Source organism: Cervus canadensis, chromosome 26 (assembly GCF_019320065.1).
Source record: "Cervus canadensis isolate Bull #8, Minnesota chromosome 26, ASM1932006v1, whole genome shotgun sequence".
In the NCBI taxonomy this organism is placed as follows: Eukaryota; Metazoa; Chordata; class Mammalia; order Artiodactyla; family Cervidae; genus Cervus; species Cervus canadensis.
The window spans coordinates 27,374,643-27,387,849 of record NC_057411.1 but is presented as its reverse complement, the minus strand read 5'-3'; the positions used below and the strand labels follow the sequence as shown (position 1 = coordinate 27,387,849).

Genomic DNA, 13,207 nt, shown 5'->3' with positions numbered 1-13,207 from the left:
CTTTTCCAGGCATCACATTTTCCGCCAAATTGTTATGTAGTCTTAAATTCTAAATACAGATAGCAGTGGTCTCGGGGCTGTGGTGTTGGTTCCCTGGTCAGGCTAGAACATTCTCCTACATGTTTTGAATTAGAGAACCAAATATAATTTAATTTTAAATGAACCATTAGTTACTGAACATCTGTGTCTAATAGCACTGTACTTGGTACTTTTTCTGGTGTAGAAATAAGATATGGTCCTTGTAGGAATAAATACACATAAATAATTGAAATACCTGAAAGAGTTAGACATTGAAAATTTTTTTTTAGCTAGCAAAACTCTAGAACATGGGAAACAACATTTTGAGAGAAGTAGGAAATCTAGAAGAAAAATAACTGAATGAGACAGGCAAATTTATTAAAGACTGATAGGATAGAAGATAATATACCTTCTGGTTACAGCGGGTGAAACTATAAATTGTTTTTGAAAGAAACAGCTCTTTGTATCAAAATTTGTCCTTGCAAATTATAGTATCCTAGTTATATAAACTATGAAAGAGTTTGAGCCACTTTTGGGCTGAGGTACTCAGAGGTGGTCAACCATAAAGATAGCTAGTTTTTTGACTTGAGGACACATTCTCCATATTCCTGCTGAGTGTTTTCAGCATTCTTTGAAGGTGCATATGTTTTCTCTCTTCTTTGGATCATAAGTATTTGGGTAATAGACTACCTGAAGAAGTTGGAAATACTGAAAATGCCATGTATGAAGGAAAAGGTAATAGATGTAGCTGTCATTTTGTTTTTAATATAGTTATTTAATTACATGTGTTTTATTTAGTAGTTAGCAGAAACTTGGAGGGTAACTTAAAATGATCTTTTACTTCTCCTGCCACCCCCAAGAAACAGTTAAGAAACATTGTTGGGGTCAGTCCTTAAATAAATGCATATCTCTCTCATAAGGAAGAACAACAGGGAGCTAAAGGACTTCTTTGACTGTTTGAGATGCTATAAACACGTTTCCTATATTGTTTTTTGTGTACATCTTAACTTTAAGGTAGTATTTTTAGGTGCCAGAGTATACTAAATTTTATATTTTGAATTACCAAAATATTGATTTAAAAAATTATTCATGATATCGCTGAGCACTAAATTTGAAGGGCAGCAAACTAGATAATTAGAAGTATGTATCATATATTCTTGTCTTCCAAAGATAAAGACAGCTTTTTATTTTGTATATGTATTTACATGAAATGGCTCATCTTGCATTTTTTTACTTTTTTAGCAGTATCTTTTATACTGTCTCAATGTGGATGTAACTTTATTGAAAAAATATGGTTGTAAAAAACAGCTTATTATGAATTATAACCTAGAGTGAGAAAACAAAATTTACTCTACAGTCCTAGATTGGTACAGAATATCTTTATAAAAATTTATGTTTCACATATGTAGGACATACATTAAAAATGTTCTAGACTTAATATTACCATAATGCCTGCTGGTGACTTGGTGTTGTTGCTTTAGTTTGGTTGTTTTTCTCCTGTGGAATGTGTTTCTTTATAATGTATTTTTTTCCCTTGTATTTTAGCCGAGAGTGGAAACTAAACCAGAAGTTCAATCTCAGCCACCTCGTGTGCGTGAGCAACGACCTCGAGAACGACCTGGTTTCCCTCCTAGAGGACCAAGACCAGGTGAGTCAGCCCCTCCTGTGATCTTCAGCAGTTAGCATGTGAAAAGTTAGAGAAAACTGAACTGAAAAAATTTTTAAAAATTATAATGTGTTTTATATGCAAATCCTTTTAGTACCAAGTTGTTTAAAGGCTGAGGTAACCTGATATATACACAGCCTGGGTAAAACAACTAACTTTGAGGGGGAAATTAGTTGACATGCCATAGAGACATATATTTTAAAAATAATAAGAGAATTTTGAGACACATTTTCTTTGGTTATTGTCACTGGTTCTAAGAATTCAAAACCGAGCTGCCAATAACCTATTCTCTTACTTAGCACTCTTATCTCTTCACAGATAAACAATAAGCACACCCTGATTCTTCTTATTTTGATTGTCTTAGGTATTAAGTAAGTTGCCATGATTTTTGACTTGTTTCCATTGTTAGCTAATATATGTAGAACCTCTATTTGAATTCTATAAATATGTTTAGATTGCTTTTGGGAGGAGGTGGGAGATAGTATATATCACATTTAGAAAATATACTTTTTTAATAAAATAAGTATGTTATTAAACCAGAAGTTATGGGAGCTGGGGTTTATCCCAGCCTTGTCACTGAGTTTGTGATCTTGGGTAAGACCCTTAAATGATGACATTCTCTTAAACCATTCAGTTACTACACAAATTTTTTCTGTGTGATGCCTTTCTTTATATGCCTCATTCTGTTCCTTGTGTTAGTGGGAGGATCATATAAGATTTTATATGTGTATATATGAGCACCCTAAGGTGTATAAAAGGTTACATAAATGACATACTATTGCTGTTAAATTGACTGATTTGGCTATAATTTTATACAAGATTAATTTGTGAACTTTAAAGTACTAAACAGATATTTAGTACAAACACATCTCACTATCTAAAATCAGTTTGGTGCCTGGGTGATTGCAAGAGTTTGGTTAAGGAGGAATACTTGCTCTGCTGATACTTGGCTTTCACATGATCAGACCAGTAGATCTAGAAGAAGGGACTTTGGCAATCTAGTCAGTACCCTCAGTTAACGCGTCAGTGTCATGTTATTTTCTAACTAACCTACTAATAATAGTTCCATAACTCAAAGGAGCTTATTACCTTATTAAACTAAAACAAGAATATCAGGTGTTGGGGTTTTTAACTTTCATTGCTTTGAACTAGTTGTTTATTATATGACATTGTAAACTTTAATATCTGCTCTGTTCCTCTTCTCAGGCAGAGGAGATATTGAACAGAATGAGTCTGACAACCGTAGAATAATTCGCTATCCAGATAGTCATCAACTCTTTGTTGGTAACTTGCCACATGATATTGATGAAAATGAGCTAAAAGAGTTCTTCATGAGTAAGTGGTTTACTTTGCTTTATGGTAAAATTAAGCAGAAGGTGAAGAGAATTTTTTTTCTAATCATAAGACTTATTCTTCTTGACTTTTATTTCAGAGAAAGCATTCTGTTGTTATAATCAGATTTTCACATAACATTATATTCCAGATAATTGATGGTAATGCCAAAAGTTTTGACAACTATTTTGATTTGCTGTAGTGTGTAGAGTTTTTAAATTTTTTAAGACGTATACATGTATCCATTCTCACTTAAGCTCCTTTCCCATCCAGGCTGCCACATAACATTGAGGAGAGTTCCATGTAGCTATACAGTAGATCCTTATTGGTTATCCATTTTAAATAGAGCAGCATGTACATATTGATCCAAAACTCCCTTAACTATCCCTTCCCTTTTATCCCCCTCCCCCCCAAACCATAAGTTCCTTCTCTGTGAGTCTGTTTCTGTTTCATAAGTAAGTTCATTTGTATCATTTCTTTTTAGATTCCATGTATTATGTCATATGATATTTCTTCTTCTCAGTCTGACTTAACTTCACTCAGTATGGCAATCTCTAGGTCCACCCATGTTCCTGCAAATGGAATTATTTCATTCTTTTTAATGGCTATGGCAGAAAGTGAAGAAGAACTAAAGAGCCTCTTGATGAAAGTGAAAGAGGAGAGTGAAAAAGTTGGCTTAAAGCTCAACATTTAGAAAACTAAGATCATGGCATCTGGTCCCATCACTTCATGGCAAATAGATGGGGAAACAGTGTCAGATTTTAATTTTTGGGCTCCAAAATCACTGCAGATGGTGATTGCAGCCATGAAATTAAAAGACGCTTACTCCTTGGAAGGAAAGTTATGACCAACCTAGATAACATATTAAAAAGCAGAGACATTCAAGGCTATGGTTTTTCCAGTGGTCATGTATGGATGTAAGAGTTGGACTATAAAGAAAGCTGAGTGCCGAAAAATTGATGCTTTTGAACTGTGGTGTGGGAGAAGACTCTTGAGAGTCTCTTGGACTGCAAGGAGATCCAACCAGTCCATCCTAAAGGAGATCAGTCCTGGGTGTTCATTGGAAGGACTGATGCTGAAGCTGAAACTCCAGTGCTTTGGCCACCTCATGCGAAGAGTTGTTGACTCATTGGAAAAGACCCTGATGCTGGGAGGGCTTGGGGGCAGGAGGAGAAGGGGACGACAGAGGATGAGATGGCTGGATGGCATCACTGACTCGATGGGCATGAGTTTGGGGTAGACTCAGGGAGTTTGGGATGGACAGGGAGGCCTGGCGTGCTGCGATTCATGGGGTCGCAGAGAGTCTGACATGACTGAGCAACTGAACTGAATTGAATGGCTTAGTAGTCTATTGTATATATGTTCTACACTGAGGAGAGTACTATTTTCATAATATGATTAAAAAAAAAACATTTACCTCCATACATAATGTGTATATCTCTAGGTACTGGTCACCTTTAATTGATCAGGGATATAAGGTTACATCAGATGTTTCCCAGTGACTGTACTTAGTGTTGATTGACCTGGTTCTGTAGAGGTTAGAAGAAAGAGCTGGGTGAATCAGTCTTAAATTTGGAAATGGGAGTCATTCGGCAAATACAAATCTAATATAGACAATAAAATTGTCTCTCTAAAATGTGTAGGTAAGTTTTCCTTCTGAGTGGACTGATAAAGATGCAGGGCAACAGAACAGGCTAGCGATTGGCATCTTAAGTGAACGACGTGAAACCTATAGGAGTGAGAATACCTTAATGCGCGCTGGGTATAGCAGCCTGCAGGCTGTGTTTTGAAATGGGTCAGGAGGAATGAGGTATGAAATTCTAAACAGTTACAGTAACAACATATTCTGTTAAAATATCTTATCCTTTGTGTAATGTATACTTTCACAGGTTTTGGAAATGTTGTGGAACTTCGCATCAATACCAAGGGTGTTGGGGGAAAGCTTCCAAATTTTGGTTTTGTGGTTTTTGATGACTCCGAACCAGTTCAGAGAATCTTAATTGCAAAAGTAAGTGAGTTAAAAGGCATAATTGAATACCTTATTATTCCTGTTGTATTTAATGTGAATTAGTCTTTTTTAAATCGTACAGTTAAAAATAGTTTACTGTGAACTAGTATTTATGCAAAGAATAAAGATGTGTTAGTAGTTTTAAAATTAGAGATATGGATCATTTTAAAATAAATTTGTTTCATCATTTACTCTGGTAAAGAAGGTTGGATATTGAGAATAGATTGCATATTGAGAATTTTATGAAGTTTTTTGTCTTTTAGGATTTTCTTACTTACGTAAGAAAGTAAGAAAATCACTATTTCTTACATCACTATTACTGTCTAACCTGCCCATGTACATTTTTTTCTTCCTTTTTAAAGCCAATTATGTTTCGAGGGGAAGTACGTTTAAATGTGGAAGAGAAAAAGACAAGAGCTGCCAGAGAGCGAGAAACTCGAGGTGGTGGTGATGACCGCCGGGATATTAGGCGCAGTGATCGAGGTCCTGGTGGTCCCCGGGGGATCGTGGGCGGTGGAATGATGCGGGACCGGGATGGAAGAGGACCCCCTCCGAGAGGCGGCATGGCACAGAAGCTTGGCTCTGGGAGAGGAGCTGGGCAGATGGAAGGCCGCTTCACGGGACAGCGTCGCTGAGGCGCCACTGTTGGCAGAGTCCTGACAGTGGTACATTACTCATCGTGTTTGCATTCTTATTAATTTTTTTTTGGCTTTGGAATGTGACACAGCCTTTTTGATCATTTCTTTGATGTGAAAAGCATCTTTCGGTTATCAGTTAAATTGAGGTGGACATTATTTCCCCAATTTTACAACAGGATTCACATTGTTAATTTATCTAGACTTGGAGAATTAAGGACTGAGAAATGACCATATCTTAAACTATCTACAACAAAATGAACTTAAAAGGACATGCCCAACTGAATTCAGGTCCTTTGAGTCAAAATATCCTCTGCTGCACATTTTGTTTAAGTGTTACTGTTTCTGCCTATTATTGTTGGAAACACAAATAGTGCAATTTGTGCAATTGGAGAATCTTGCCTTTTTTTCTTGGCTCCCCCCAAAAATACAAACCAACAGAAACTTGTTATGCACTCATCAGAATGCACTAATGGGTACTCTGAACTCATTAACCTTGACATCTGCAACAGGAGGCAATAGGGGAAAAAATCTTTCATCTTTTTTTCCAATAGAGCATAGTTTGTGAAATGATGAGGGCATTTTTACCTGCTTGCTGTGACCAGCGTGTGTACACATAAACCTTAACAAGACTACAAGTATATTCCAGAAGGAAGTCATTTAGTTATGAACTAAATAACAAAGATCAGAACTTCAAATGCTATGGTCTTGAATATTAGACCAGATTTAGTAGCTCCACATCTAAGGTTTTTTTCTACCTGCCCCTCTTCAGTACAGGGATGGCTGGCTGCTCGACACACTCCTCCTCCCCCTTTCCTTTCTTTAAGCTGTGTACAGTGAAAGTTGTCTTTACTGTATTTCTGTTCTCTGGTAATGTAATACGCATGATGGTGCCTTCTATTAATACATCATTCCAGTCTTGCTGGTAATTTTGTACAGTATAGTGTATAAATTGCTGTGCTGCAAAGCCAAACAGCTGCAAAATGTTGAGAAATCATTGAAGTATATAAAAATTGCAGTATCTTTAAAATCAGTAAAATTGACTAGTATATTATTTACCTTGTTCTTCAGTTAACAACTTTGTGTTCTCTGTGGGAGGGAGTCTTGTGTGTTTGGGAGGGAGAGGGAAGGAGGAAGTCAGTTATTTGAGTCAAAGTCTCTTGTTGACTTTTCTCTTAGCCTGAAGGTGAACGTTGAAGCGTATCACTTGAGAGGTGCTTGGAAAAGTCAGTCAACTTGATGTACATTTTTAGTGACCTTTTAAAAGCAGTCAGATTCCATAAATGGCATGTAAACTTGAAGTGAGGATACTGCAATTTTCAGAGAAAAGAACAGCAGCTCTTAAGTGTTTGCATTTTCTATTTGGGGGGGCAGGGAACTGTCATTCATTTTGCACAATTCTTGACCTGATGTCAGCACCCGAGTGGCTCTGAATTTAAGTCTGGGATGACATCTTTTATTTTTACATGAATCTCTAAACAATTCTGTGAGCAAAGTTTGTAGCTGCTGGATTATTGTCTGTCTTTATAGCAAGTTCCGGTAAACCACAAATATGACAAAAGGATATCCAATTTTATGCCTGGAGTATTTGGTACCTACCAGTTTCTGATGTTTCAGGCCAGGAGTGGGGTAAATAAGTGTGACCACTTAAAGCTGCTTGTAGCATGGAAGACTTCTCCATTCTGTCTTAGTAAAAACAAACAAAAAATGCACTTGACATAATAGCAAACTTTCTTAATTATAAAACTGTTTGCTATTTAGTAAACTAGCAAATGATGCACATATTTTGTTTTTCATGTACTGGGCAATGTAAGTAAAATTAAGCCTATTCCCCCCCACCCCCACCCCCACCCCTTGAATGAGGTCTTCCATGTTCGAGGAAAAGTCTTGCACTATTGGATATATTTTGAGGACACAGATTTCTCAGTTTCCATTTTGGGGGGTTTAAGGATTTTTTTTCCTGTTTGAAATACATTTACGCTTTCTAATGTATAGTACTTGAAGTTCTTACAAGAAAATTACTTTTGAGTTTTGAAGCTTTTATTCAAACTGCTTTTAAATAAGTGGTTTCTTGTCAGTGTTTTTTTTTTTTTATAGCATATTGTTCCTCTTTCATTTCTTTCTCCTTCTCCTTTATTTGATATATATATATATAAATAAAATTTTGAATCCAAGATATTGCCCTTCCACCCATGAAAACTGTTCTGGCACCAAAAGTGATGATAAATGTTAAGTGTAATAGAAAATTAAAGCAAAGAGCCATTCAGCTTCAGTCTTTACATACCATGAATAAAACATTAAAACATCACATGGAGAAGTTTACATGGTGATTATTCACCTGCAGTACTGTGGACTTTTAACATTTTGTCCCCTTTTCAGTGAACCAGAGTAAAAACATTCATCTACCATAACTGTTATTTGCTGGGTTTTTTTTTTTTAATTGTTGTTGTTTGTTTGTTTGTTTTTATTTTTTGGATGGTAATATTCTATTCTATCCTTATGACACTATTGCAACCAAATTGGCTTTACCATCTTGGCTTTAGTAGGTATAGAAGACAATGGATTACCATCTTTATTGCTGTAATGTGTTAAGCATTATATGCTAGTAGTATTTAGTTTAATTGTTTCAGGTGGAAAGTATTCTTTGAGTTTCCATTTTGAATGTGTTTGGACTAAACAAACAATAAACTACTGATGTCTGCAGCATTTTATCTATGTCCCTAATTTAATCTGTAGGTTTGTGTTCCGAAATATTTTCTCCCAGTTGCATTTCACACAACCTCAGTAAAATAAGGAATTGTTCCAAAATCAACTGATTATTATTTGTGAAATTTGATACATAAATTATTTAAGTAAGACTTAAACATAATTACTTGAACTGAGATTGATCCCAGTTCAGTTAGATAACTGGTAAACAAGATAGAGAATATTAGACCAGAATAATAAGTGGTGAGGAAGGTGAGAAGCAGATTACTAAACACTTGTTTATTTTTATTAATCTTGGGTTTTCCAAAGGATTGCTACTTCATCTCAGAAGGAAAAGAGGATGGGAAGATCAAGGTGATCTGAAGTTATGGACATGACCAGTTCAGCAATTGGAACAAATCTGTGAAGCTCTAAAAGAATATTAAAATGGAAAAGAACCATTCAGTCATAGTTAACAAATATATTCTTCAAATGAAAAATAAAATCATAAGGCATATGTAATTTTAGAACTTGAGACTTTTACTTTGTTTATAGGGATAGTACAAGTGAATTTTTCCTGATATACTTCTAACACTGAAGATTCCGTAAATCCTTTTTTTTTATTACCTTTTTTTTTACCCGTAAATCTTTACTAGTTTGTACTGGAGAAAAGCTAGACTGTTATTCAAGTACTTTTAGGAAGTAAGGCTTTAGATTTTTATGTGTCTATTAAGCTCACTTTCAATTTTAATTATAATGTATAATATTTAATTTTATGGCTAGGGGAAAACATTATTCAGAAGGGATAAAATGTATGTGCCATACTATATTGAAAACAAATTTGAAGGAGTAAAATATCATTTGGTACAGGAAATATGGAACAAAATATTTGAAGGTTGAACCACACATGATGCTTCATTTTTGTGTTATATAATATAGTCTTTGTATCAAGTAAATGAAAATGTAATGAATAGATGTTCATATTTTTTCTTTAGGATAACTTGCTCATCATAATTTATATTTCAACTTTAGGTGAAGACTTGATTTTTTTTTTTCCTTTTCAGTCTGTTTTCATAAGGCTTTCTAATTATTGTCTTCATCGTTTTAATACCAGAATTCTAAAGTATCTTAAATGACTGGATAAATGAATTATGTATCATCATGTTCTGAAAGAGATTTCCCTTCATAAAAGATATGAGTAGGTTCATTGATCGTAAAAGATGTGAGTAGTTTTGTTTAAAACCATTTGCATAGTTAAGTCAGAATTCCTTCAGTTTTCAAGGTATTTTTGACAATTGAAATCTTCCAATCTGTTTATGTAGTATGTAACCACACCTTATACTTAAGAATTAATAGGAAACGAAATTGGTTTTTAGCATTACCGAATACTGGGCAAAATACTGTGAGAGTTTAGAATTAAACATTCACAGTAAGATTACTATTCTTGTCCTTGATCTCCTGAGAGTTTTGATAAAGCTGGCTGCCTACTTGGTTTTATGACAATAAACTCATCACCCCATAACCACCACCACTTTCCCCCTACACACAAACCTGTCCTTTCTGTCCTCAGCCTCTTTCCCCACAAGTTTTCTCTGAATGGTTTCATTTAGGCCAGGAATTACCTTAGCTTCAGTATATTGTCCATTCAGTAAATTTCACGCAGTGTGATAAGAGGCAGGCTTTGGAGACAGCCTGGCCTTGAATGGCAACCCTGCCGTTCCGTGGCTAGCCAGTTTCTGTGCTCCTGTTGAACTCATTTGTAGACTAAGGAGGAGGATTGTGAGGATTCAGTGAGTTAATACGGGAAGCTCCTAAAACAGTGTATGGGGCGTTCAGTAAGTGTTACTTTTTTTTACACAGTTGAATTTCTACTGTCTACCGATAACTATGTTTCAAACATTTCTTTTTTTATTCCTATCTTGCCTTGTCCCCTTTTAAAGTCCTTGTGGTGATTTAGTTGCTAAGTCATGTCTGACTTGTGACCTATGGACTGTAGCCTGCCAGGCTCCTCTGTCCATGGGATTCTCCAGGCAAGAATACTGGAGTGGGTTGCCATTTCCTTCTCCAGAGGGTCTTCCCAACCAGGGCTCCTGCATTGTAGGAAGATTCTCTGCCAACTGAGCTATGAGGCAAGCCCTTTGAAGTCCTAGGTAATTCAAAATTCAGAAGTCCAAAGCAATGTGTTTTCTAACTGCCGTGCTTCTCTTTCTAAGTGGTATGCATACCTAATTCTCTGATAGTGAACGTCTCTATTAACCTAAAAATGACATCTTATCTGTTCTGCTTAATATTTTCTCTTTGTCTCCCTTCTGTCCATTTTAATTGATTAACGATTGAGCTTCGGAGTGCCAGGTGTGTTTTAGGTACTATTGATAAGTGATGAAATAAAAAAAGGTTCCTTGCTCTCAGGTTAAAAGGTCTGAAACAGTGGTTGCATGTTTAAGGTAGCTAGGGGGACTTCCCTGACAGTCCAGTGGTTAAGATTCCGTGCTTCCGCTTCTGGGGGGGCTCAGGTTCCATCCTTTTATTTTTGTAAGGAAAAACTAGGAAGCTGACTGTGAGGAGGTTGGTCTTTATGACAAGAATAATAGGAAGTTGAAGGTTTATTTGGCAGGATGGTAATTCTATTTTGAAATACCTGGCTACAGAGTAAACAAAATGAAGGAGTTAAGTAATGAGTAAGTTGGGTGAAAGGATGCTGTATTTCAGTAAGCCATGATAGTAGAGCGGTTGTACTAGCTTGGACTAGAGTGATGTTAGAAACCTAAACAATTTGAAAGACTTTGTGGGTAAAACAGCCAGGTCTTGGTGAGGAAAAAGGTAGTATCAAAGGATCCAAAGTTGTTCCCTTGCGTAACTACAAAAGCAAAGTGGTATGTGGAGTGTGTTAAAGCCAGCCTTTCATGATGGGGAGGCAGGGGTGTTCTACAAAAGTATATGTTTTAAAAAAACCATGCTTTGATGATGGGGAGGCAGGAGTGCTAGTGGAACCCTCTTGGATTTTGATGTGAAGTGGACCTTAAAAGAGGAAGCTTTATAGGAGAGTGTAATTTTGACTTGTGCCTTTTAATTTCAAGAACAGTATATAGAATGATTTATGTACTGTGTTTTAACACAAAAAAAGCATGCTGTGCCCATTGTAGAAAGTACAGATAATCCAAGAGAATGAACTGGACAATGTAACCCATGGATGATTTCTGTAAATAGCTTGGTGGGTGTGGGGGTGTGTTTTCCTTCATATTTATTTTAATGAAGACAGATCACTTAGAGAGTGTTCCTCAATCATCTAGAGTTGACATGGGACATAGGAGCACTCCAGTCAGAGGGACTAGCTAATGTAAAGCCTACGAAATTAGAAAAGTGAAGAGGGTAATGAAAAGCTGGGATAGGTGGAATTAGGGTTCAAGGGGTGGCAAAGTGGTAAGAGGTGAACTAGATTGGATCATGTAAGCAGCCCACATACTGTTTATTTGGAAAAACTATACTACCCAAAGCAATCTACAGATTCTGTGCAATCTGTTTCAAAATTCCAATGGCATTTTCCACAAAATAGGATAAAAAAAAATCCTAAAACTTGTTTAGTAAGTAAGCATTAATCATCAGTCATGTCCAACTCTATGACCCCATGGACTGTATAGCCTGTCAGCCTCCTCTGTCCATGGAATTCCCCAGTCAAGAGTACTGAAGTGGGTTGCCATTTCCTTCTCCAGGGAACCTTACGACCTAGAGATCAAACCTGGGTCTCCTGCGTTGCAGGCAGATTCTTTGCCAACTGAGCTACTAGGGAAGCCCAATTGCAACATGAAGCCATTAATTATGAAGACAGTTAATCATGGGAGTGATATGCTGTGTACAGGATAGGTGGTAGGAGGATAAGAATGGGAACAGGAGGCTGCTGTGATATCTGAGGGGGAGGGAAATAGATTTAGGTTATTTTTTGGCAGCTGACATTAGGTGTCTGAAAGGAATGCAGAATGATTCAAGTTCTAAATAGCATAAATATACAAATCAACAAAAACGGTGTAACCAGTAAAATAGTTCTCTTTACACCCATTTTCATCTCCAAAATTGAGTTTTCTCCAATATCTGGCCTAATATTTAGGCAAACTCGAGTGTAGTTATCTTTTACAGATGAGACTGAGGCTCATAAAGTATATAGTTAGACAAGCATGAAGTAATTTGAAATATTGGATTAGCTGAAAGTGTTGACCTGCTTCAAAAGTGAGTAATTTTAGAAAAAAGATGAGTTTTAAGCAGTGAGAGTTTAAACTTTCAGTGCAGTACATTTTATTCTGGCTTTATTTTAGAAAATTGAAAAAAATCAGTTTCCAGATGAGTAGGCCTAAAATTAAGGATCCTTTAATCAGGAATTACAACATTCAGGAAGTTCAGCATTAATTAATGAGGCAGGGTGTAGACTTGGAACAGAAACCAAATACCTGTTAAATACTGTGAGAAAAGAATAATTTTTGAGGACCTCTTATTTTACTTAGGTTACCTCTTACTCTGATAACCTGATTTTCATTTATTATTTTTAAAGAGGTGAACTAAAGCTTGGAGAGGTGAAAACAAAGCTCTGCTTGACATGTAGCAATGAGGATAGTGACCTGGGATAGAAAACATGTGTGAGACATTTCAGTTGGAATGTGGCTTACCAGGAAGGATTAGTGATGTTTGAAAGCAAGCAGTGAAGTAACCAATACGTGTGAAAGCAGTGAGAAAGATTTGTACAGCAGTCCGTGAGTATTAGCATCTTTGGTGGCTCAGATGGGAAAGAATCTGCTTGCAATGGTGATGCAGGAGACCCAGGTGGATCCCTGGGTCCGGAATATCCCCTGGAGAAGGGAATGGCAACCCATTCTA

General features: G+C 36.4%; 1 protein-coding gene across 2 annotated transcripts in view; it reads left to right on the top strand.

Annotated features, from left to right (window-relative positions):
* G3BP2 (G3BP stress granule assembly factor 2) overlaps positions 1–8,365 on the top strand; it is a 36,412-nt gene extending 28,047 nt beyond the window's left edge. For both annotated transcript variants that reach the window (XM_043448444.1, XM_043448445.1), the window contains 4 exons: positions 1,564–1,666; positions 2,891–3,019; positions 4,906–5,024; positions 5,387–8,365. In XM_043448444.1, coding sequence (XP_043304379.1) covers positions 1,564–1,666; positions 2,891–3,019; positions 4,906–5,024; positions 5,387–5,659 — 624 coding nt within the window. In that variant the 3' untranslated portion in view covers positions 5,660–8,365. The remainder of the gene's footprint in view (positions 1–1,563; positions 1,667–2,890; positions 3,020–4,905; positions 5,025–5,386) is intronic.
* The last annotated feature ends 4,842 nt before the right edge of the window (positions 8,366–13,207 follow it).